Genomic DNA, 23,808 nt, shown 5'->3' with positions numbered 1-23,808 from the left:
CAAGAATGAAACAAAAAGGAAAAAAATTTATGAATAAAAAAAAATAAATAACAACAACAACAACAACAATAGCAACGATATATATGTGTATATTCTGTTTGAATAATTTTTTTTTTTAGTTAATTTAAAACTATCTATACTTCATGAATTTATATATATATATGGATGTGAATAGGACACTTGGGTGTTTTTTGTTTTGTTTTGTTTTTTTTCTACTTTCAATTACATGAAATGTATTTAATGTTGGTAGTAGTTTTGTTGGAACAAAAAAAATTGATTAATTTGGTCCAAATAAATATTACCACCATTCAACATTTATGGGTATAGCAAATAAAAATTAATATAAAATAATTTCTATTTTCTATATATATATATCGACAATGGTCACAATAGGATCGTTTTCATTTCATTTCATTCATTGTTTGTTTGTTTACATTTTGTAAATTGTATACAATGCAATGCAATGCAATATCATTGTTGTTAGGATGGAAAAAAAAGAGCAAGGATAAATGGAAAAAAAAAGTTTTGTTTGAACGCCGGCTGTTGTGGAAAAAAAAAGTTGAAAAAATTATTATTATTATTATTCCGAAAAAAGGGACGAATCCATCAACAAAATTTTCCAATGTTAGAAAATTATGGGGGTAATAATATATATAGTAGGTGATGGTGGTGGTGGTGGCGTTAGTGATGTTCTTTTCCCGGATTTTGGCACGTTTGTTTATCTCCTTCACCGTCGTCGTTGTTGTTGTTGATGATCATCATGATGTTTGTTATTTATTATTATTTTTATTATTTATTGTGAAGAAAAAATTGAAAAACATTGATCCGATTGAAGTCGTAGAAATATTTGCCTGATCAAAACTTTCAATGTTATTTTCAGATCCAAAATGAGTAGGTTGCAAATCAGTCCATAATAATTTTGGATATGTTTGAAAAACTGCATTTTTTTCATATATATTATATTATATGATCCATCATCAATCAAAATCAAATGAAAAAGAGAGAGAGAGAGAGAGAGAGAGAAAAAGAAAAATGGATGGTTTTTTTTACGTTTTAGTAAATCATCATGAATCCATTGGTCCAAGCAAAAAAAGAAAGAAAAAAAAGAAATAAATAAATAAAGAAAAAGTTAGTTTCAAAGCTTTCGTTTTCGTTTTTTTTTCGTTTTGCATCAAATCATTCGGTTTTTTTTCTATCCCACATTATTAGGTGAATATATAAATACAAGAATGAGGGAATAATGTAGAAAACACGATGGATGCTACTTACTTTGCCTGTAGGCAATTTAGAAACGTTGTATAATATCAATAAAATGATTGAAGTCCAATTATCTCGATTGTATTCATTTTCAATATGGTAGTAATAATGCAATGCTCGTGATGAAATACTATATATATATATAAATGGAGAATGGAGAAAGGAAAAAAAATTTCTATAATTAGCATTCTATTCAATTATTTTTCTTTTTCTACTTTTCATTGTACTTGAAAAAAAAAATAAAAATAAAAAAAAATTTCAATCACAAATTGTTAAAGATAAACAAACAAAAAAATAAAAATTTGAAAAAAAAGAGTTAATGACAAACCTAATTAATTCCTGTTCAATTTGTTCAATAAATTCTGTTTGCTGTTGACGATCAGGATCATTGTACAGATAGAATAGTATCCGTATGGCACATAGTAAACTTTTGATCTCCAATTGTGAAAGATAACTAAGCTTATCAGCCAATATTTTTGATTTATTCTTATCCAAATAGACTTGATTGAATGAATCGAATACTTTTATGAGAAATTTAGCCAAACGAACAAGAATAGCCGTATTCATATGTCCATACATTCCATTTGTAATAATATTTCGAAGGTCAGTAGTTGAACAACGTTCTAGTGGACCATTCGTTATTGTTCGACAATTGTTATTGGTAATATTATTTGGTTGTTGCTGTTGTTGTTTATTAATGTCAATATCTTTCAAACTATTCTCCAAATATTTGATCATTTCGGTATCCTCTTTTTTACTGAATGATGGAAAAAATACAATACTGTCGATAGCTTGAATCAAATCTAATTGTACAAAAAATTTAATCTTGACTTTTTCCAATTCTTCATCCGATAATAATTGTTTATTATGATGTTGGTTTGTTGTCGGCGATGAGAATAGCTGCAATGGTTTCGTTACTTCATGTATTCTTTCAATAAGTTCAATTGTCATTGTCCAAGTGATTTGATTATATTTGACACCACATGAGATGACTAAATTTTCAAAACAATTGATTCCCGAACGTGCCAATTGTTCATTATCTTGTTGTACACACCAGAATAGTTGTGAATAAACATCTTTAAGAAGAAACGAGCCAAGAATGTCAAAATATTGTGTAAAAACATCGACAATTGAATATAGAGCATGATTACATGTGGTTGTCATCCATTCAGTCTTCTCCAACTGTGGTCCGGGTAATTTAAGACTATCAAATATACGAAATATTATTTTGAATAAATCGGTCCACCAATTTTCACGAAACACATTTCCATGTGATTTTATTATCTCAAACATAACGGTCAATGCACGAGTACGAACATCCAATTTGCATGTATTGACAATACATGATAATTCAAATAATATTGGTAGCCATCCTCTTACCCAAACACGATCATCTTCACTAGCCAAAAAGCCATTGTTTTTATCTTCAATATTAAATTCTTTGAAATATTGTGGCTGTTCAGCAACATAACGTGCGCAAGCTCGTATCAAACGTATTGCTTCCATACTAGTATCGGGAAATTGTTGATTACAGCCAAATTCTGACAGACATTTGATTGCATCTTGAAATGAATCGATCATTGCCGTGAAATTACTTTCATAAATATTATTGAATATGTTGCATGTAGTTTGAAATGATAAATCAAATATATAAGAATCAGTTTCAGATGCGGCTATTCGAAAAACGCTAAATATATTCTTCCAGCCAGATTTAATATTACTTGCTTGTGAATTGACCATTTGTGCAATACATCTTACAACCATGTCTCTAATGGCTATGGATGAATTACATTTCATAATATGTTCGAATGGACGAAGAAAATCTTTTTGAAAACGAAAATTTGATAGCTCGCCTTTTTCGATAAATTTCATTGATAATTGTCGCAACGAATCGATAGCAAAGAATGCAATTTCTTCATTAGGATTACAACCAACTTTATTGAAATGTTCGCCCAATACTTCCCATATTCGTGACCATTGAAGACGAATACGGCTCATGTTATAATAAGAGATTTCAACAATTTTTTGTAAACTAAACATTCTTGGATTCTGAACATTGGATAGCTCTTCACTTGAAACATGACATAAAGCTTTGACAAAATCAACAATAGCATTGCCATCTAAATGAATAGATCCAGTAAATATTCTATCAACGGCAACAACAACACTTTGTGATGAGGCTTCAATCATTGATTCGGAAATTCTCGATTCTTTCTCTTTGTTTCTGGCCAATGATTCTAATGCTACAAATGATTCGAGCTTAAATTGGAAACCAAAACTATTTCCATTGGAATTATTGATTTGTAGATTGTTATTGTTAAGCATTTGTGCCTTAACACCGGTACCAATCAATTGGGCCAATTCCAATTGTGAAATACACCGTAAAATATCTAGCCAACTTTTGCCCAAATAATTACCATCAGTATAAGCTACGGTAATTAATGTTTTGATCGTATCAATATTTTTTGTCTTCATTTCAATAATAGGACCATTGGCTTTAAGTAAAGTGAAACGAGATAACGCCTGAACAAATGCATCACGTTCAAGGGTCATTTGAAAGATACTTGCAATTCGTATGGCACAACGGATTCCATTGAGGCAATGCGATGCTATTCCTTGATCATCACAATCTTGAAGACCAACACTGAATGCAGCTAAAAATGATGTCCAAGTTGTACGAAACATTGGCCTCACATGTTCTAGATGTTTAGCAGATGTGAATGGTGATTCTACATGTGAAACACTTTCCATCAATGCTTTGGCCGTCGATGCCATTGTTTCCATTTCCATATTGTATAAAAGACGACGAGCTTTTTCGCTAGTCACTTCTTTACCGGATACTTTTTTAATAAATCCACTTTTCATTTTGATTTCACTTTCCGCAATCTCATCATATATTTGTGATAAATATTCTTCGGGTAAATCTTTACTTTCATTAATGCCTCTATTCAATTTGATGTAATCATCTTTAGTCATTTTTCGTTTCACTTGTGGACTATGTAGATCGGTAGTCAACATTATTATTGAATATGCTAAGACATAAACGGTATCGGCACTAGTAAATATACCATGATTACGATTCGTTTCAAAATATCTTGAAGCAAATTTCTCCATAAATCGATCAATTTTTTGTGCTTCACCGGGCAATCGAAATCCTTCGAGAAAAAAACGTAAGGCACTAACAATATCTCGATCGGCAAAATCCATCTGATCAACATAGGCATACATAACTTCTTTGTTGAATGTATTAAAATCACCCATAAATTCTCCAACATGTGATTTATCTAATCGATCATTTGTATGAAAAAATTGGGCAACACTTTCTGGACTTGAATCAATAATATTATGATGTTGAAGATATTTGATCCCTTTCATTGGATTCATATTAAATAAATCGATTCCTTTATCAATAATATTCTTCTGATTTTTGGCCTCTTCGAATTTCTCAGGGTTATCATCAAGATTATTGAATGATGATGTTTCATGAAGGTCATCTTTACATCCAGAATTAGATTTTTCATTTACCAAATCGGTTTGCTGATTTGGATTTACGTAAAGATCATTACTCCATTCAACCATACACTTGAGAATGGAAACCAAACATTCTAATCCTTTCATTCGCATGCTTCTTTCCTGTGATGAGTTCACAAATCCTGAATCCAATATCTGTCCACCTCCTTGAGCAATTTTGGACAAATCATTGACAAGACGGCCGAATATATTTTCTGATGAAAGATCACAGTCATAATTGACATAAATATCGACAATGCTTTGAGCGTCAGCGCATACCCTGGTCAATGCTTGTATGACCATCCATTTATGTTCGAATGAACTGGATACGGTTTCCAGAATGTTCAAGAATATTTCCTTGAAAAATACTTCAATTTGCATTTTCAAATAAGTCTTGAATTTCTGAAACAATGCCAAAAATATCGCTAATGAAAGTTCAAATATTTCCGGTATATTAGACACGCCATTTTTCGATAAAGCAACACACAAATACTGCTTGATTGCCACGGCAAACATATCGCTATGCTGAAAAACTGGACCAGAATTCTGTAGAATCTGCAAAATTAATTGTAGCGATAAAATTTTTGAACGTAATTCATGTGATTTCATATCAAAACTATTATCCATCAATCGTTTCATGCTTAATTTGCAAAGCGAGCGAAAAATTAAGTAGGCATCTTTTTGATAAATATTTTCAAACGATAAATGTATTGTATCGTTTGTTTCGAAACCATCTAACGAGATGCTATTGACATTGGCCAAACTATGGGAGGTTTTCGATGAAATGGTCGTTAGAGAAACTTGAGTCTTATTCGATTGTATAGAAATATTATCGCCTTCCGAATATTTACAAACTGTCGTAATGACATCATTGACAATAGTTTCGATCGAATTCAAAGCATCTGAATCGGATACATGTTGATAATAAATATCAAATAATTCATTCGATAATATTGTCTCATTTGTCAGTGATCGAGCATCCCAATTATCACAATTGCTCGTTTCGATAGCATTTCCAAATGCATCCGTTAATGATGAGGATGAAGGGGTAGATGAAATTGATTCCATACGAGAGAATATCACGTTTAGCATCTGTGTTAATGCTGCTTTAGCTGTGGTTTGATTGACCAATTTTTTACTACTTAAATATATATTATAACAGGTACGTATGACCAATAGAATGCTGCCTTCATGTACTGGACATGATTGTGATGTCACTATAGTCAATAAGGCTTTAATTATTTGTAATTGCACTTCATCATCGGTGTTTGGTCCTATAAAACAATTGCAAATACAAGTAACCATAGTGTCGATGAGCAATTTTTTTTCTTCACTACGGCTATCAATACGATTGCCGGTAAAGTGGCCATATGCTATTAATTTCTGTATACAATCCAAAGCAATTATTACGATACGATTTGATTTTGATTGACATGCAAGCTCGAATGGTGTGAAGTATATTTCATCATCAAACACCGAACCCTTCCGATTGGAGGGTTGAGGAAGTGTGGAAGAATGATGGGAAGATGATGATGATGAAGATTCAGATTGGATTTGGTGATTACTAGCGTTTTGTTCATTTTTAATCTTTTCTATATACAAGAAAAAAACCAATTAGAAAAAAAAATTAAAAACAATTTTATAAATACCAAGGACAAATTCGCAGGATTTTTTCAACTGTTGATTGTTACTTTTTCTAATATCACGATCGGCGAGAATCTTTTCTAGTGCACGGTTAATGAACATTATTTTTTCAGTTTTAAAACTTTCAAACATTATTAAACATAATTGATGATATTTGAGGACGAATAATTTTATGATAACATTTCAACCATTTAGGCAATAATAATGATGATGATTAAATGATTTAAATGATCATTGAATTGAATGTTGATGTTTGGATTGGATTTCTTTTTTTTTAGAAATAAATATGCAAATACAAATACAACAATATAGCACAATGAATAATAGCACCAAAATAAAAACAAATAAATAGATCCTACATATTTTATATTCAACAAGTTAAATCATCCGAATTGATATTTTTCAATAATAAAATAGTAAAATTTGGATGCAAAAAAAACTGATGTAAGTAGAATCACAATTCGAGGATAATCATTTCAACATCAATTGATCCAATTGTTTTCAACTTGACGTGTAAACGTTGAGCTCATTTGTATCGTCCTATATGAATGTAATAACGTTTTTTTTCACTGATCATCGTTGATTATTGTGTTCGTTTTAGAATTTAGACAATTATTATTATATTTCTTTGAAAAATTGATTATTTTGTTTTTCAATTTTTAGTTTTAATTGATTCAAACCATTTTCTTGTTCTGATGAAACTTTTACCAACAATGGCCGAACATCAAACCAATAATGAAATGGATGATTCAAAAAAATATGGTGGCTGTGAAGGTCCTGATGCTATGTATGTCAAATTGATTTCATCTGATCGTCAAGAATTTATAATCAAACGTGAACATGCACTGACCTCAGGTACCATTAAAGCCATGTTAAGTGGTCCAGGTATGTAAATTTCGATTTCTCTTTTCAATTCTCAATACCAATTTCAAATATTCAATAATAATAGGTCAATTTTCGGAAAACGAAACTAATGAAGTAAATTTTCGTGAAATACCATCACATATTCTGCAAAAAGTTTGCTCATATTTTACCTACAAAGTTCGTTATGCTAATAGTGCTTCAGAAATACCGGAATTTCAGATCGATCCAGAAATTGCCTTGGAACTATTGATGGCTGCAAATTTTCTTGATTGTTAATTTTTCTTTGATTGAAATTATTTATAATAATAAATGAAATGAAATGAAATTTTAAAATTTTTATTAGTATTTCATTTTTTGCCAATTAAACAATGTTCTTTATTCATGTTTTAAAAAAGAGGCTCAGGAAATTCAAAAGTTACTTCACGTCCAGTTAATTTTTTATAAACAGCTGAAAAAGTATCCACCTTATGTTCAATCTGTGTTTGCGATGATTTGTCCAAATGAATTTTGAACAATCTACTGCCACCCAAACGGATACGTGTTCGTTTTCCAACAATTTCGGCTGGGAATACCAAATCTTCCAGAATGGAATCATAAACAGCGGTCAATGTACGACTTCTTGGTCTTTTTTGTTTAGATTTTGTTCGAAGTTTTCTGGTTGGTTTAGGCAAAATAGTTCGTTTTGCGAATGATGACCACATGTTTACCACTGAATTTCTTTTCCAATTCTCTCACTACACGATTTTGGATCTTTTGAAAAGCTTTCAATTGTGGTACCGGCACATTGATGATGATAGGCTTTTTTGCCCGCAACATCAACTTCTTTAGCTCCACTAATGTACAACTCTCTGAGTTGACTTTTCAAGTCGGTATTCATCTCCAAGTCCAACAATGCCTAAAGACGAAAAAACAAATCTATTTGAAACAATTTTTCATTTATCCATTATTTAAAACAAACCTGAGCAATATTTTCTTCGAATGGATCGATCTCTTCATTACCAGACTTGAGAATTTTTCTACGGAGAATGTTAGCCATTGTTTTAATTGAATTTCGGAGAATTAAATACGATTTTATTCTAAAAAAATCGAATGAAAATTGATGAATATTCGCCAAAATTAGTGACATAAACACGTATAAAGAAAAAAAAAGAAAAGAACAGGCCAACGTGAACACAAGCAACTCGCACAGGATCAAGGAAGCATGCAGTTTTTAGCCACTATCGATAGTGAGAATTAAGCCACTCCTAAGTATCGATTATGATGATGATGTTGATGTTGATGTTTTTGCTTTATTTCTCACTATAATTCATTGAGTATGGTATGCGAAATGGCTTTTTTAAGTCATTTTTTTTTCATTGAAAGAGGGTTGCTCGCTATATCGTTGTTTTTGTTTTTGTGTTGCTGTCTGCAATTTGTTGACATGAAATAAATTATAAATTACTCAACACATATCTACTAATATTCTCGTGAATCATCATTATCATCAACATCTTTTTCTTTTCATAATTTCATTTCATTTTGTCATTTTATTTTTGTAAAAATTATAGAAAAACAAATCAAATCAGATCATCAATTTTGTTATGATTCAAATTAATTTTCAACGTCTTCAATTTTGGAAACAATCTATAGATAAATTCCTAAAATAGATTATAATTATAGTTAAAAAAAATTATAAATTAATCAATCAAAATCGTCCCACTAACGATGCCCAAATGTAAATCAATAAAACGTTTAATTCCAGCAACTTGTGCATGGATTTTACTATTATCAACTACAGCACTTTTTTTCATTTTTCCGTAAGCAAACTATAAAATTTTGTTTAGAATTTAAATTTAGTTTTTTATTGTTTATTTTTTTACAACTAATCAGCTGCCGTCGTTTACATGAGGAATATCATTTTTCCATAACCATAGCTCAAGCAATAATTGCTTTTTTTGTTATTTCGAATTTATTTGCTACTACATTTGTTGATCCTGGAATCATCAAACGAGGTGAAACGAATGATAAATTTTTTTTTTATATTTTAACAATTTTACTGGCATGATTTTTTTAGCTAATCCCGATGAAGATAAAGATGATTTTCGAGCACCAATCTATCAAGAAGTACAAATTAAAGGCCATACAGTTCGAATGAAATGGTGTTCAACTTGTCAATTTTATCGTCCACCAAGATGTTCACACTGTTCAGTGTGTGACAATTGTATTGAAGTAATTATAAAAATTCCATTTTTTTAGGTTTAAGAAAAAAAATTCTGATTTTTTTTTTCATTTCAGAAATTCGATCATCATTGTCCATGGGTTAACAATTGTATCGGAAGAAGAAATTATCGTCATTTCTTTTTTTTCTTGATATTTTTAACTCTTCATATGATTACAATATTCAGTTGGTGTCTAATTTTTGTGATAAATAATCGAAACATTATCAATGAAACGGCTGTTATAGTTGCGTAAGTTTTGAAAAATTACATGGTAAAATATTATTAAATTTATCACATTGTACTTTCAAATAGAATTGCTTTAATCGTAATCATTACCTTATTTTTCATTCCAATCGTTGGTTTAACTGGCTTTCATATTATACTTGTCGCTCGTGGACGAACTACAAATGAACAGGTATTTCATTATTATTTTGTTTTATTTTTAATTTAATTGGTTTTTCATTAATAACTAAGGTTACTCGAAAATTTAATCGTCAAATTAATCCATTTTCCAATGGTATCATTTTCAATTGTATCTTCACTGTTTGTGGACCTCGATATCCTGGGTAAATTTTTTTTCTTCAATTTTTTTTATTTTCTCCTAAAAATTGATTTTTTTTCAAGCTTGTATAAGACAAAAATTTCAAAAATATCCAGCAAGGGTTCGGATATACGAATTTATATGGACAATAAGCCAGATAGTAATGAGAAAAAAATAGATGATCTCAACTTTTCTGTTGTTGACAATGTATGTATGGTTGATTTTATGAATGGCAAAAATTTAATTCCATCTTTTTTTTAATTAGTCAAAAGACATTCTACTTGAAAGATTTGATGGACATATTGGGAACAATAATAAAAAACGAAATGAATCTTATCAAGAATCATCTTCAACAAATCAAGATCAACAACAGAATCGAATGCATTACAATTTAACTCCTGGAAATGATACATTGTATGATCTAAATGGATTAAGAGCAGAAGAAAGTCATGTGGTTACAATGCATCATACTGAAAAGTATGTAACTTATATTTTTGATAATGTCGATCAAAATAAATGATTTATCATTTTTTTTACAGTGGTACAAAAGAAACAACATTCATCGCACTGTCATCGAATCCGATGCCATTGAATCATGATTCATCAAATAAATCTGCAGGTATTTTCCCACATCATCACAATAATAAAATATCAGCTTCAAAAAGTACATCAATCAATGAGATATCTTCACATTTGATGAACAAAAATTCACCATTGAAAAATGATAATCATTATGGTAAAACAAATGGCCCGGAAGGTGGAATGCTCATTTATTATTCACCTGATGCTGGCTATGCTGTAAATTCTCATAATAATCACTCGAATAAATTCAATTCAGAAACTGAGCTTCAAAATTTATCATCATCATCTAAAAACGGAAATTTTCTTCAATATATCGATGAAGATTCATTAGATTTTGGACCGAATAGCAGTTGCAGTGATACGACAACAATTTCAAAAAATTATTTTAAACGACCGATGCCTTTTCAAAAAGCACTAGAGATTAGTAATAAAATTGAACATCAAAATAAAAATGCCACCGGACGAAATGTTGAAAGTTCTGTTAACAATAATCGTCAAAGTCAATATGAAATGAACTATGAGATTTCTGTGTAAAAAAAATGACCATTATTAAGAAAAGACACACAATGTAATATGTTTTGTAAATAATTTAAATGTATTTTTGTTTTTAATCTGTTAAATATCATCAAATAAATTTCTTTCAATATCGACAATGTTTTGTTCATCTTTAAATGGTTCGGCCAATAATTTTTCTCGGCTAGTTGTACGACTTAGATTGCAATTTGCATCTCGTTTTACAATATTGGTGGTTTTCAAAGCGTTTGGCCCCACAGCCATCGATCGTTTACGAATCTCTCTTTTAACAAGTTTTTCGCCTTCAAGTAAAAATTCTTGGCTAATTTCATCGAATAAACTATATTGTCCAAAACCAAAATAGGAAAATATTTTCATATCTAATTTGAATAAAATTGCCACACAAAATATGCTCATAAATAATGGTAGGTAGATGAAAATATAATCACTAATAAATGATATTGTGTCCAAATGGCCCATTATCTGCGTAAATGATGTTTCCTCTTCGATTGATTCATTTGATACATGTGAATCAAAATGAATTAGACTTAGAAAATTCAAACATAATGGTGATGCCAAACGACATAGTAACCTTTTTTTTCAATGCAAAATATATATCAACAATGAGTAGCCTGTCAGTTAATCCAATTATAACTTACATTCCACTAAAAATTAGACTATATTCATCAGTTTGATGATGTTTAGATAGATAGTAATAATTGAAAATTCGTATCTTGAATATTGTATAATAACAGCAGCAACTTAAATATGCTATTGAAAGCATCGAAAATATCTGTTTTTAATGAAGAAAAAAAAAGTTAGACAATAATGAGGGAAAGCGTAGGATTTATATATACCTCTATCCAGAAATAATTGTAATCAATTAGTTTGATGATCAGGGCAAAAATACTAATTGGTATAGATTTGATGGAAAAAGTGAATTCTGACCAAATAATTACAACGGAAAAGAATGTGAATAAATAGCCAAATATCAATAGGAATATCTTGTAAATGATTACATGTTTTCGTCGCAATAAAAATTCGAATTTTGGAACATGTTGAAGTAGCCAACGTTCAATATTGGAAAAATCATCGGATAATAAACCTACTTTATTATGTGGATTATTTAACTCTTCAATAATTTCATAATATCGAATAGCTTGTTGAATCAACATTGAATATTGTACTTCAGTACGATGACTGGTCTGTATTGCTTTATTGATTTTCGAGTTTAAACTGACAAGACGTTTTTCATTCAATTCAAAATTCAAATCACAATCAATGGTTTCATTCAATTCCATTTTGAAAGATTCGGGACATTTATCGATAATCATTTGCAATTTGCACATCAAATGACGATAGCCATTTTCTTTTGTTATTTTATTGAAATAGGCGCGTAATTCATCCAACAAATCTTCTAGATGACAATTGGCTTCATATTTTTCTTCGCTGATTTTTCCAATTCGAAAATACAAATAATTCAATTTGTATTGATGATTACAGTGATAATTTTTCAAACAATTTCTAGGTATATCCACTAATCCATAACCCAATAATATGAGCAACAAAAACAAACCAAACGTGTTTGAAGCGGATATGCAAAAAATTTTCAAACTTTCGAATGTTAATCGTTCTTTTGATGCATAATAGAAAATAAATACAAGGAATAAGAAGCCAAAACAACAATAATATTTCAAATTTTCTTTCAATGATGATTCAATTTTTTTCAATACATTAAATTCACCGGACATTGAATATGATTGAAATATGGGCAATATTATCCATGTTAACAGCTGTGATGACCAATAGATAAATTTCCATAGATTTTGAAGAACATTTTTCGGTACATAACTCCATGGTTTGGCACATACTGACTGGTTATTGTTGGAAATAATGTAATGATGACTTTTAAAATTCGTTGACTGATAATTTTGACTGGAATAAGTTGAATTATTTATCGAATGATTATGGCCAATATTTAAATGTTGTTCATTATTATCCGTTGATGAATTGTATGAAAGCGAAAATGGCGATAATGTAAGTGTAGCGAGGGTGGTCGTATTGTCAATATTATTCGTATCATTATTATGATTTGTAATATTATTACGAATGATACATTGATTATAAATGGTCTATACATACATTTGGAAAAATATTAGCAAAACAAAACAAAACAAAACAAAAAACAATCAATTCAAGATTATTCTATGATACGAACCGAAGTAATATCCAAAGGTAGTATGAATATAACATTGAACGAAAAAAACCATGATATAAACACACTAATTGTAATGAGAAGATTTTGACGACCAAAATTACTATAACGATTTAATAAATAAAATGTAAGAAAAAAATTGGTCACAATAACGGCCAACAATGGTATGTAGAGCATCTTCTACCACTAATAAATTATTATTTGATACATATCGCTATAGCAGAAAGATATCTAACAGATTTATCTGCTGATCTAATTGTAATTGTTATTGTTATAAATAAATCAATTGTAGTGAATAATAAATTCCAAATCTTAATCGTGGAAACAACATTGTATAAACTTTTGGAAAAATGATCTGTTAACTTGTAATGTATTAATTGATGACAAGAATTGAGACGAAGACGCAATATGTCACGCTCACGTTAGCCTATTTTGTTCATATCATGTTAATGTTAGCAACGTTTATTGTATGAAAAAAATCGAATTTTCTTCACTGTACTGGCGCCATTTCAATATTCAGTTCTTTTCCACCCTGTTGATTTTGTTTTCTTCTCCATTTATTAATCATCATTAATCATCATCAATTACTTTATTTATCAAATATGATTGATAAAGAAAAATTTCATAATTTCAAGATCGGTTCAATTGTACGAATTGAATTGGAAAACTTTATGTAAGTAAAATGATTTTTCATATATATCAATTTTGATAATTAATTGTCAATGGGATTCTTCACAAGGATTTACAAACACATTGAATTTCTTCCTGGACCATTTCTTAATCTAATATTGGGTCCAAATGGATCTGGTAAATCGGCTCTAGTTTGTTCTATTATTATGGGTTTCGGAGGTGATCCGCAAATCACTGGACGTTCATCAAACTTAAGTATAAGCTTTAAATATTTTGATTTTCAAAATTTAAAAAAAAATCTATCATTTACAGTTGATTATGTTAGGACTGGAGCACATTCAGCTTCAATTATAATTGAAATACACAATCCAATGGGAAAAAATCAATTGATCCAACGAGAAATACGAATTTCTCGAAATAATAGAAAAACCGAATGCCATAATGTTTGGCGTTTGAATCAGAAAACAGTAAAAAAAGAAGAGATCGCTGAATTCACTAAACGAATAAACATTGATGTCAATAATCTGTGCCAGATATTACCACAAGAAAGAGTTGTAGAGTTTTCGCGACTTAATTCCAAAGATTTATTATTTTCTACTGAAAAATCTATCGGCAATGTTAACATGTATGAACAACATATGAAATTGATTGAACTTAGCAGTGAAATTGTAGATCTTGAGTCGAAAATTAGCGAAACTAAATCGTTCCTGATAAAATATAAAAACTTTCAGGTTAGTTATTTCTAATTTCTAATATTAATATGCAAAACAGATAAAAGACAAATTAAATTTAAATTTTTTTCGATTCAGACCAACATTGAACCAGATCTTAAGTTGATACAAGAAAAAAAACGTTATGAAGAAAACATTCAATGGTTGTATAAAAAACAAGTTTGGCTGCAATATGAAGAAAAACGTTTGGTTTATTTAGCTGCCCGTAATGAATTTGATGAAAAGAAAAAAGAATATGATGAATTTGTGTCCAAAATTGAGCCACTGAAAATTAATCGAGAAAAAGCGGTAAAAATGTACAGAGAAATCAAACAAACTAAACAAACAAGTAAATTTATTTCTAAATTGGCCGAATCGTATAAAACTATTCAAATGTTTCGAAATACACAAAAAGAACATGTGGCATCATATCATGAAACACTTTCCGAACAAAAACGTAATAAGGATCGACTTTCACAATATCGACAAGATTATCGCAATTATACTAATGATCTCGAAAATCATCCAAAAATGAGTGATTTGGAAGCAGATTCAGCTAAAATCAAAGCAAAACTTGATGAATTTGATAAAAAAATCAGAGAAAATATTTCGGCATCTAGTACACATCGTAGTAGATATGAAAATGCCATCAGCGAAAAGCGTTTTCATGATAATCGAAAAAAAGAGATAAAGAATTTATTTAATGCCAGAATGGAAAAGATTAACCAACGAGATACTTGGACTCGATCAGCATATGAATGGTTGCTGAAGAATAAGGATCGTTTTGAAGGAGAAGTTTTTCCACCTTTAATCACGCAGATAAATGTAGTAAGTGATGAATATGCTAATTCTGTTGAGGTAGCCATCGGAACTATGGACATGAGTACATTTTTGTTCGAAAAATTATCAGATCTGGAATACTTCAATGAAAATTTGAAAAAAGATTTGAATATTCGTGTAAATGTTGCTATGATTCCACAAAATGACATTGACAACGAGCCCACGTTCAATATTGAAAAGTATAAATTTTTGGGAATTTTCGCCCGTGTCAGTGATTTATTCACTGCTCCTAAAAAGGTCATGTCTTATCTGATTAAGAATTATCATATTAATCAGATTCCGGTTGGCAATGCCATAACGGAAGATAAGATACAAGAATTGATTAATCATTCATCTTTTCGCAAAATTATTACTCCAAAAAATCTTTATTTGATTGTAATTTCATCATACGATGGCGAAAAATCTACACAAATTATTCCGATGCCACCGGCAAAATTTTTGAATATTATAATCAATGATAAAGAAATTGAAGAAATAGATCGAACATTGGTTGTTTTGGAAAAACAAATCACCGAATCACAAGCGATGGTACAAAAATATACTAATGAAAATGATATTTTGAAAGAAAATCGTGGTAAACTTTCGGATGAATTTAAAACGATAGGAATAAGAAAAAGTGGATTGCGTACAATTCAAGCTAAAATCGATGAAAAAAAACGACAGATAGATCATCTTGAAAAATTATTAAAAAGTGAGAATAAACATAAAGAAGAATTGATTAAAAATCTTGAAGAACAACATCGAAAAGAAATGAGTTTGCTTGAAAAATTACCCAATGTTCTTGTTGAAGCCATCAAATTTAATAAGAGTGATCTATTGGCTGCCTCGAAAGCCAAGAAAATTTCTCGTATCAAAGACAGATTGGAAATTATATATTCGAATTTAGAATCACATAAAAATGAGAAATTCGTTGTCATTAATCAGCTAAATAATAATTTTAAAGAATTACAAAAAACAACGAGAGAATTTCGTAAATATGCCATAGAAAAATCTGGATTCAACTTCAATGAGGATCTTGATGAAGAAATTCGAAAAAAAATGCATAGTTTACCTGAAAAATTGGATGAAATTTCTGATATGATAGACACACTTAAACTTCGCTGTGAAGGAATCCAAGATGTTGACCAATCATTATTGGAAGATTATAAAAGATATCAACTTGAAATTCAGAACAAATACTCTGAATGTGAAAAATATGAACAACAACTTGATTGCCGAAAACAAGAAATTAATTCGTTGAAACCTATATGGCTAACTGAATTAAAAGGCTTAATCGATAAGATAAATGAAAATTTTACCAAATTTATGGATCATCTTAATTATTCTGGAGAAGTTTATCTTTTCACCGGTGATAAAGAGGTATGAATGTCTATTTTACTATATTAAAGTTATATATAATATAATGTTTTTTCTTGATAGTATTCTTTTGATGATTACGGAATCCGAATCAAAGTAAAATTTCGTGACGCCGAACCATTTAAAGATTTAGATGTATATCATCAAAGTGGAGGCGAAAGATCCGTCTCCACCATGGTTTATATGCTTTCATTACAAGAATTGGCTCATGTACCATTTCGTGTGGTCGATGAAATCAATCAGGGTATGGATGAAAACAATGAACGCTGTGTTTTTGATCTTATAGCCGAAGTATCCAAAAGAAATTCATCACAATATTTTCTACTTTCACCCAAACTATTAACTAAACTTAAATATACAGATGAAATGAAAATTCATATCATATTCAATGGTCCACATTCCTATGTTAATTGGAATAAATCGATCGAAGATATTCTACAAGATGATGAAGATGATGGCATTAAACAAGAAGAAGAAATGATTTATGAAAACAATGATGACTAATTTGTTAGCATTAATTATTCTTAATTTTTAATCAATCAATCAAATCATCATCAAAAACATTTAAATTGTTTATAATCATTTTCTGAAAATAAAAACCATTTTTTTTTTTGGGAAAAAAATTAATCAAAAATTTTCGTTGTTAGATGGCGTCTAAGTGGCATAAAAATAAATTAACTCATATTGCCCTTATTTTTATCTTTCTGTTGAGTAACACATAAAATTATATGGTGGTTGAAATTTTATTTTCAATGTTGTTTGGATGGATTATTATATTCTATGACATATATATGATGAATATAATCCAAGAAATAATCCATTTTCATTCATTGTTTTGATTGTATGATGTATGATAACAAAAACATATCCATTACACATCTACAATCAATTAAAGACAATCATCATTTCAATCAAAAAAAAAATTATCTTATATACCCCTTTATAATTATAATAATAATAATGATATTTATTTATTACCACTCTTATTACATGAATAGAAATTGAAAAAGATTTATACAGCTGCTGTTTTGTTGTCGTTTTTTTATATATTTGTTATTTATGTTTTTTTTTGTGGAAATTTTTTTTTTCGTCTTAATCAATCAATTCATTATCAATCATCAAACATGAAAATATATCATCATAATTTCTGTCGGCTGTAACGAATCATATATCATTTAAACATGAGTGATAATAATAATGATGATAATAATAATATGAATCAATCACCATTAACACTAACAGATCGTTTTGAACGATTGAGTAAATTGTTCGCTACAACTACATCATTAACTTCGACAATCATTGATAATAAATCTTACAATTATGAATTTTTAATTGATCTATTGATCGCTGTTTATACCGATATTCAAAGGTTTGTTCCTAATTAGTATAGTTTCTATTTTTTTTTTCTCAATCCTTCGATGATGTGATTTTATCTAATTTTCTATATTCATTCATGTAGAAATGTCAAATCAACAAGAGATAAAAATTCTAGTGCTCAAAAGTTCTCTAATCTGGTCAAACCTTTGGTCGATTATATTAATCAACTTCAACTTAGTGTTAATGATTTTGAACAAATTAAAATCATTGGAAAAGGAGCATTTGGACAAGTCTCTTTGGTTAAGGTAGTAGTTTTTTTTTGTTTGTCACAGATTGTTTCATTGTTTGATTGAAATATTTTTCATTTATATCGATATAGTCCAAACACAATGAAAAAATGTATGCAATGAAAGTGTTGAACAAAGTGGAAATGACCAAAAGAGCGGAGAAAGCATGTTATAAAGAAGAACGAGACATCTTAGTGAACAGTTCGAATGATTGGTTCACTAAATTGTATTATGCATTTCAGGATTCCGAAAACTTGTATTTGATCATGGATTATTATATTGGAGGTTGAAATGAATTTTTTGTTTTGTTTTGAATTTCTTCTAATCATTATCGTTTTCATCATAGGCGATTTTCTAACGTTGCTCATGAAATATGATGACACCTTGCCTGAAGATATGTGCCGATTTTATGCTGCCGAAATAATATTAGGCATTTCAACCCTTCATGATCTTGGCTACATTCATCGTGATATCAAACCGCCAAACATTTTGATCGATTCACATGGCCATATTCGTTTGGGTGATTTTGGATCTTGTGTACGTGCTTCTACGGTCAAGTCTGATTCATCAGCACCTGTCGGCACTCCTGATTATGTTTCTCCAGAAATTCTGGATGTTATTGAAGGCAAAAATCGAAATGATTGTCCATATTCTTATGAAACTGATTGGTGGTCGCTTGGAATAGTGTTGTTTGAATTGTTTTATGGTCAGACACCATTCTATGCTGAATCTTTGGTGGAAACATATTTTAAAATCATGAATCATAAAACCCATTTCATTGTAAGTTCTTGTGATGATTACAAATCTTAATTCTAAATTTATTTCTTGCATAACAATAGTTTCCAGTGAATGCCGAAGTTACCGATGAAGCCAAAGATTTAATATCCAATTTGGTAACTGACCGTTATTCAAGATATAAAAATATCCAAAATTTCAAAGATCATCCATGGTTTACTGGTATTGAATGGGATGAGATACGTTATCAAACACCACCATATCATCCGCAATTTTCCGGTCCGGATGATACATCGAATTTCGACATTTCAGATATAAAACCACTCAATAGTCCAACAGCTGCCATGAAGACCAACAAAGATGTTTATGTTGAACTATCATTTGTCGGTTTTACATCTACATTACCGAAAATTATCAAAACTGAGTCACAGAGTAATCACAAGATTGAAAATGAAATCGCAGCAATCATCACGAATAATGATGAAAATTTGGAAAAAGGTGATAACGATGATAGACTAGAACAACTTAGTTTAGAAAATCGTTTAAAAACGATCCAACAAGAATATGGCGAAATGTCACAATTATTAGCTGAGGTGAAAAAAGAGAAAAATGCTTTATCGAATAAATTGCGAATCAAAGAAGGTGAACTTGACGAACACATCGAAAAGAATTCACAACTGCGACAACAATTAAGAAATTATGAAAAGATGAAACGACAGAATTTAGAAGAGATTAGTAGCTTGCAAGCTGAACTAGAAACGCAGAAAATTCTGCGCAAACAAGGTATGACAAATGTAATGTTTTATTTTTAGTTTCTCATTTTTTTCTGGTGTTTTTTTTCTCGATGAAATCATATTCGTTTTTTTTTGTGTCATACATTCTATGCATCATTTATTCATAGACCAAATAATTTTAAAGAATCATGAAGAAAAAATTGAGTCACTAGAAAATCAACTTCAACGTGATTCCGAATCCACACATTCATTTACGAATGAAAAACAATGTTATCTGAAAAAGATAACAGATTTAGAACAGCAAATTCTTCTATTGGAAGAGGAAAACGTTTCAATAAAAGATCAGAATAATGATCTGAAAAAATCATATAAAGAACTTTGTTGTGATCTTCTCAATCTAGACAATCAAAATCTGTTGTTTGAACATGAATTGAAAGAGCTGGTAGAATCAGTTACCGAAAGACAACGTTGCAGTGATTCGTTAGATAAAATGATCGAAATGTTGGATTTTAATATACGAAAGTATAAATTTTTACAAGAGAAAAACAATCGTATTGGTGATAACAATACTCAAATAGTTACGGGCAATAAATCAATACATAACACAAATACAAGCTGGCAAGAACGGCGATCAGCTAGAGTGGATAAACAGGAATTACTTACACTTCAATTGGAATTGAAAAGTGAAATACTGGAAAAGCAAAAAATTCATTCAGAATTAATCAAATTACAGCAAGATTTTGACAATGTTAATATGCAATTGATTGATTCGAAAAATGAGATACTTAGACTTAAAAAGCAAGCTAAATCAATGAATCAATATGGTGAGAATAATCGTAATCATCTTGGATTCAAGAACAATCATTTAATGATGGGAAATGATAATGTTGAAGATGTTTCGAGTAGATCGTTCCTTAAAGATTTTGTTATCGATATGAAAGCTATTTCATCTCCTATTAGCAGTACTGTTGGCAGAAAACAAACTAGTGTCATGTCTCCAGATTCATCAAATGAAAATTATGATTTTCACAATAAATTTGGCCATTCGTTTATAATCCGAACGTTTATTACACCAATCAAATGTTATGTCTGTACTTCATTGATGATCGGTCTAGTTAGACAAGGCTACGTCTGTGAAGGTAAATTTTTTTTGTCATAATTTTTCAAATTCTTTTCATTCAATATTCTCATTTAAAAAGTATGCGGTTATGCTTGTCATGTGGATTGTGTGGATTCTGGATCTTCATGTCCGTTTGATGAAACGAAACAACGGCCAGTTGGAATTGATCCACAGAAAGGTATCGGGACGGCTTATGAAGGATTCGTTAAGATACCTAAACCACGTGGTGGTGTGCGAAAAGGATGGATTCGAATGTTTGTTGTTGTTTGTGATTTTAAATTGTTCCTTTATGATATCATCAACACTAGTGATTCATCTAACCTTAGTTTAGCCTATGCAAACATGTCGAATGATTCAAACTATAATACATTGATTAATACTCCATCGATCTCTGCAAGTACAATCATCGATATGAGGTAAGATTTTTGTTTGATAAAAATTCATTTAATAATTTTCAATTTCATTGAAATGAAGAGATGAATATTTTAGTGTTAGCGATGTGAATGAAAGTGATGTAATTCATGCATCGGCTAAAGATGTACCATGCATATTTCGAATTACTACTTCGATGATTGGCGATAATAGAGATGGTAAGAAAGATAAATTATTCAGAGATCATTATAATTATTTTTTCTCTTGAATTACTATGCATTTAGGATTGCAAAAATTCACCCAATTAATGTTGGTAGATAAAGAAAGTGAAAAAAACAAATGGATAGAAGCTTTGACCGAATTACATCGGATTATTCGCCGAAATAAGATTTCTCATCGAAATGTAAATAATTTATTTTATCAATATTTATTTGATGATTAATCAATGAATGATGAATTTGATTCTTTTCTTGTTTTTTGCTTACAGATGCTTCGATGTTATCATTTATTGAATACATTGCAGATTAATTCCTTAAGACATATTCACAACATTCATTGTTGTACAATGTTAGATGAGACTCGACTTTTGATTGGTTGCGAAGATTGTTTGTTATGCTGTGATCTCGATATTCATTCATACCATCGTTTGAATCAATCGAAAAAATTTTCTCAAATTTCATATGTTCATTCTGAACAGTTGATCGTTACGTTGAGTGGGAAGCAAAAACAAATAAAGGTTAGTCATAGTCATATTTTGATGATTTTTTATTTTTAAACTTATTTATTTACAAAATCTTTCAGCTGATTCCAATTCGTGCATTGGATAATGATGGTATCGATTGGATTAAAATAAGCGAAACAAAAAATGCTTCCGCATTCACAGTGGCTTTCGATAATTCGGTTGCCTATGTTTGTGTTGCTGTCAGAAAAACATTATCTATATTTGAAATTACACATAAAAAATCACGTTACATTTTTCATCATGAAATTCAAATGCCAGTCAATATTCAAACATTGAATACGTGCAAAGATAATCTTGTAGCTATTGGTACCAGTTCAAATTTTGTCGTTTATCATGTGAATAGATCTGAACAGCCTTTATATTTGGTCAATCAAGATTCTCCAGATTTGATTTATTTAATCCAGAATTCAATTGATCCTTTTCTTTGTCAACCTATTGGCGAGAATGAATGGCTTTTAGTGTTTGCTCGTAAGTTTTATCATGAAAATTTTTCATCCAACTTGTCATATAATTGTTATCTTCTCTTAGATTATGGAGTCTATGTCGATGATCATGGAAAAAGAACACGTTGTTTAGAACTTCAATATCCATCGCAACCGATTGCTGCTTCAATATTACGGTCAGAATCTAAACAGACTTCCTATCTATTGATATTTGCGTTAACACACATCGATGTATTCGATATAAACGAAATTCGATGGGTTCAGACAATCAACATTAAAGCAACTAGACCTCTTCAAACATTTGCTGATAAGTAAATTTTCACTCTTTATCCCTGTAAAAAATGGACAATTCTGACCATAATCTTTTTCGTATTTTCACAGCATTTTATTCTGTAAAACCAATGCATTAGATTTACCTAATCTGATTCAAATAACTATGAAAGATGATAATTTAATACGAGTATCGGGCGACAACATCAAAGCATTCACTTTAACTAATCTTAATCAAAAAAGCATTCAAAGTCAAAGTCATCAAGATTATAAAAAGGTATAGATAATCTAGAAAGCAGATTTTTGAAATTTTATAACCGAATCAATTTTTTTTTATTGATTAGAACATGAAAATCAAGATTAGCGCTCCGACCGATTTTAGTCACATATCACATTTGGGACCAGGATCTGGTCCATTCTCTGCAAATCTGATTGATTGTGAGTATCTTACATTTATATTGTAATTGTAATAATTTATTAATTTTGTTTTTTTTACATAGTGAACGATATGAAAGAAAAAAAATTTGACCATTCATCTAAAGATTCATTATCAAAAAGTCATACATCATTACAATATAAATGATGTAGATTTTTTTGAAAGGAAAAATTAATGTTACCTACAATCAATCCACAATCTAATCGCTTATTTGTTTGCCTTTAGTTTTTGTTTTTCTTTTCTTTTTCTTCAAATATTTTATTGAATATTCACTTAAAGACAATATTTGATTTTATATGTTATTTACCTCTTTTAAATCATCATTTGGAATTATTTCTTTAATCATTATTAATTTATTTGAAAATTTAAGATGAATAATTCTTAGCCCATTCTAGTCATTTGTCCTTTTTCCTATATTCCTATATTATAAATACAAAAATAATCCCTTTTTAGGGGAAAAAATTAAGCTTCTTCCAAAATGTTTTTTTT

The 23,808-nt window shown here is 29.7% G+C and overlaps 7 protein-coding genes across 8 annotated transcripts; 4 read left to right on the top strand and 3 right to left on the bottom strand.

Moving 5' to 3' along the window:
• Positions 1 to 307: 307 nt before the first annotated feature.
• Positions 308 to 6,926, bottom strand: Sec71 (ADP ribosylation factor guanine nucleotide exchange factor Sec71). Its single transcript, XM_047056400.2, has 4 exons — positions 6,417 to 6,926; positions 1,586 to 6,359; positions 1,270 to 1,387; positions 308 to 937 (listed from the first exon to the last, which is right to left on the bottom strand). The coding sequence occupies exons 1-4, from the start codon at positions 6,541 to 6,543 to the stop codon at positions 794 to 796; spliced, it is 5,163 nt and encodes a 1,720-aa protein (XP_046912356.1). The 5' UTR covers positions 6,544 to 6,926; the 3' UTR covers positions 308 to 793.
• A 71-nt stretch (positions 6,927 to 6,997) lies between these two features.
• Positions 6,998 to 7,608, top strand: EloC (transcription elongation factor elongin C). The gene is made up of 2 exons (XM_047063110.2): positions 6,998 to 7,296; positions 7,361 to 7,608. Exons 1-2 carry the CDS (start codon positions 7,107 to 7,109, stop codon positions 7,549 to 7,551), a joined length of 381 nt encoding a protein of 126 aa, XP_046919066.1. The 5' UTR covers positions 6,998 to 7,106; the 3' UTR covers positions 7,552 to 7,608.
• Positions 7,596 to 8,477, bottom strand: RpS7 (ribosomal protein S7). Its single transcript, XM_047063109.2, is given in 4 exon segments — positions 7,596 to 7,961; positions 7,963 to 8,067; positions 8,069 to 8,170; positions 8,234 to 8,477. Coding segments are annotated over 4 exon segments (675 nt in total). The 5' UTR covers positions 8,402 to 8,477; the 3' UTR covers positions 7,596 to 7,661.
• A 97-nt stretch (positions 8,478 to 8,574) lies between these two features.
• Positions 8,575 to 11,246, top strand: Zdhhc8 (zinc finger DHHC-type containing 8). Its single transcript, XM_047063108.2, has 9 exons — positions 8,575 to 9,071; positions 9,145 to 9,266; positions 9,329 to 9,483; positions 9,550 to 9,722; positions 9,786 to 9,888; positions 9,948 to 10,039; positions 10,098 to 10,221; positions 10,280 to 10,491; positions 10,554 to 11,246. The coding sequence occupies exons 1-9, from the start codon at positions 8,980 to 8,982 to the stop codon at positions 11,128 to 11,130; spliced, it is 1,650 nt and encodes a 549-aa protein (XP_046919064.2). The 5' UTR covers positions 8,575 to 8,979; the 3' UTR covers positions 11,131 to 11,246.
• Positions 11,169 to 13,692, bottom strand: LOC124499224 (G-protein coupled receptor-associated protein LMBRD2B). The gene is made up of 4 exons (XM_047063107.2): positions 13,328 to 13,692; positions 11,967 to 13,241; positions 11,769 to 11,902; positions 11,169 to 11,701 (listed from the first exon to the last, which is right to left on the bottom strand). Exons 1-4 carry the CDS (start codon positions 13,499 to 13,501, stop codon positions 11,212 to 11,214), a joined length of 2,073 nt encoding a protein of 690 aa, XP_046919063.2. The 5' UTR covers positions 13,502 to 13,692; the 3' UTR covers positions 11,169 to 11,211.
• Positions 13,693 to 13,729: 37 nt separating this feature from the next.
• On the top strand, positions 13,730 to 17,483 carry SMC5 (structural maintenance of chromosomes 5). Its single transcript, XM_047063106.2, has 5 exons — positions 13,730 to 13,997; positions 14,064 to 14,209; positions 14,267 to 14,685; positions 14,764 to 16,863; positions 16,924 to 17,483. Exons 1-5 carry the CDS (start codon positions 13,927 to 13,929, stop codon positions 17,362 to 17,364), a joined length of 3,177 nt encoding a protein of 1,058 aa, XP_046919062.2. The 5' UTR covers positions 13,730 to 13,926; the 3' UTR covers positions 17,365 to 17,483.
• A 36-nt stretch (positions 17,484 to 17,519) lies between these two features.
• Positions 17,520 to 23,798, top strand: gek (serine/threonine-protein kinase gek). 2 transcript variants are annotated; one of them, XM_047063824.2, is made up of 15 exons: positions 17,520 to 18,232; positions 18,323 to 18,485; positions 18,560 to 18,752; positions 18,814 to 19,247; positions 19,307 to 19,985; positions 20,104 to 21,075; positions 21,136 to 21,472; positions 21,531 to 21,646; positions 21,713 to 21,831; positions 21,916 to 22,164; positions 22,230 to 22,638; positions 22,699 to 22,924; positions 22,995 to 23,160; positions 23,228 to 23,321; positions 23,384 to 23,798. In XM_047063824.2, the coding sequence occupies exons 1-15, from the start codon at positions 18,042 to 18,044 to the stop codon at positions 23,464 to 23,466; spliced, it is 4,431 nt and encodes a 1,476-aa protein (XP_046919780.2). In that variant the 5' UTR covers positions 17,520 to 18,041; the 3' UTR covers positions 23,467 to 23,798. The 2 variants fall into 2 exon arrangements, with proteins under 2 accessions (XP_046919780.2, XP_075584835.1); XM_075728720.1 differs by having other exon boundaries at positions 17,567 to 18,232; positions 18,323 to 18,488.
• The last annotated feature ends 10 nt before the right edge of the window (positions 23,799 to 23,808 follow it).

Source organism: Dermatophagoides farinae, chromosome 2, assembly GCF_024713945.1.
Source record: "Dermatophagoides farinae isolate YC_2012a chromosome 2, ASM2471394v1, whole genome shotgun sequence".
NCBI lineage: Eukaryota > Metazoa > Arthropoda > Arachnida > Sarcoptiformes > Pyroglyphidae > Dermatophagoides > Dermatophagoides farinae.
The sequence above is the reverse complement of the archived record's forward strand: the minus strand, read 5'-3'. Positions and strand labels throughout refer to the sequence as shown.

Coding starts and splice junctions, on each gene's coding strand:
- gek (XM_075728720.1), top strand. CDS start 18,042: ATGAGTGATAATAATAATGATGATAATAATAATATGAATCAATCACCA. Junction 18,489..18,559: donor AAGTCTCTTTGGTTAAGGTA/GTAGTTTTTTTT, acceptor ATATCGATATAG/TCCAAACACAATGAAAAAAT. Junction 21,832..21,915: donor ATAAGATTTCTCATCGAAAT/GTAAATAATTTA, acceptor TTTTGCTTACAG/ATGCTTCGATGTTATCATTT.
- Zdhhc8 (XM_047063108.2), top strand. CDS start 8,980: ATGCCCAAATGTAAATCAATAAAACGTTTAATTCCAGCAACTTGTGCA. Junction 9,072..9,144: donor GCACTTTTTTTCATTTTTCC/GTAAGCAAACTA, acceptor ACAACTAATCAG/CTGCCGTCGTTTACATGAGG. Junction 10,222..10,279: donor ACTTTTCTGTTGTTGACAAT/GTATGTATGGTT, acceptor TTTTTTAATTAG/TCAAAAGACATTCTACTTGA.
- EloC (XM_047063110.2), top strand. CDS start 7,107: ATGAAACTTTTACCAACAATGGCCGAACATCAAACCAATAATGAAATG. Junction 7,297..7,360: donor AGCCATGTTAAGTGGTCCAG/GTATGTAAATTT, acceptor CAATAATAATAG/GTCAATTTTCGGAAAACGAA.
- Sec71 (XM_047056400.2), bottom strand. CDS start 6,543: ATGTTTGAAAGTTTTAAAACTGAAAAAATAATGTTCATTAACCGTGCA. Junction 6,360..6,416: donor ATCCTGCGAATTTGTCCTTG/GTATTTATAAAA, acceptor TCTTGTATATAG/AAAAGATTAAAAATGAACAA. Junction 938..1,269: donor CTAAATTGCCTACAGGCAAA/GTAAGTAGCATC, acceptor AAAAAAATGCAG/TTTTTCAAACATATCCAAAA.
- SMC5 (XM_047063106.2), top strand. CDS start 13,927: ATGATTGATAAAGAAAAATTTCATAATTTCAAGATCGGTTCAATTGTA. Junction 13,998..14,063: donor ATTGAATTGGAAAACTTTAT/GTAAGTAAAATG, acceptor ATTCTTCACAAG/GATTTACAAACACATTGAAT. Junction 14,686..14,763: donor TAAAATATAAAAACTTTCAG/GTTAGTTATTTC, acceptor TTTTCGATTCAG/ACCAACATTGAACCAGATCT.
- LOC124499224 (XM_047063107.2), bottom strand. CDS start 13,501: ATGCTCTACATACCATTGTTGGCCGTTATTGTGACCAATTTTTTTCTT. Junction 13,242..13,327: donor TACCTTTGGATATTACTTCG/GTTCGTATCATA, acceptor ATGTATGTATAG/ACCATTTATAATCAATGTAT. Junction 11,702..11,768: donor AGTCTAATTTTTAGTGGAAT/GTAAGTTATAAT, acceptor TTGAAAAAAAAG/GTTACTATGTCGTTTGGCAT.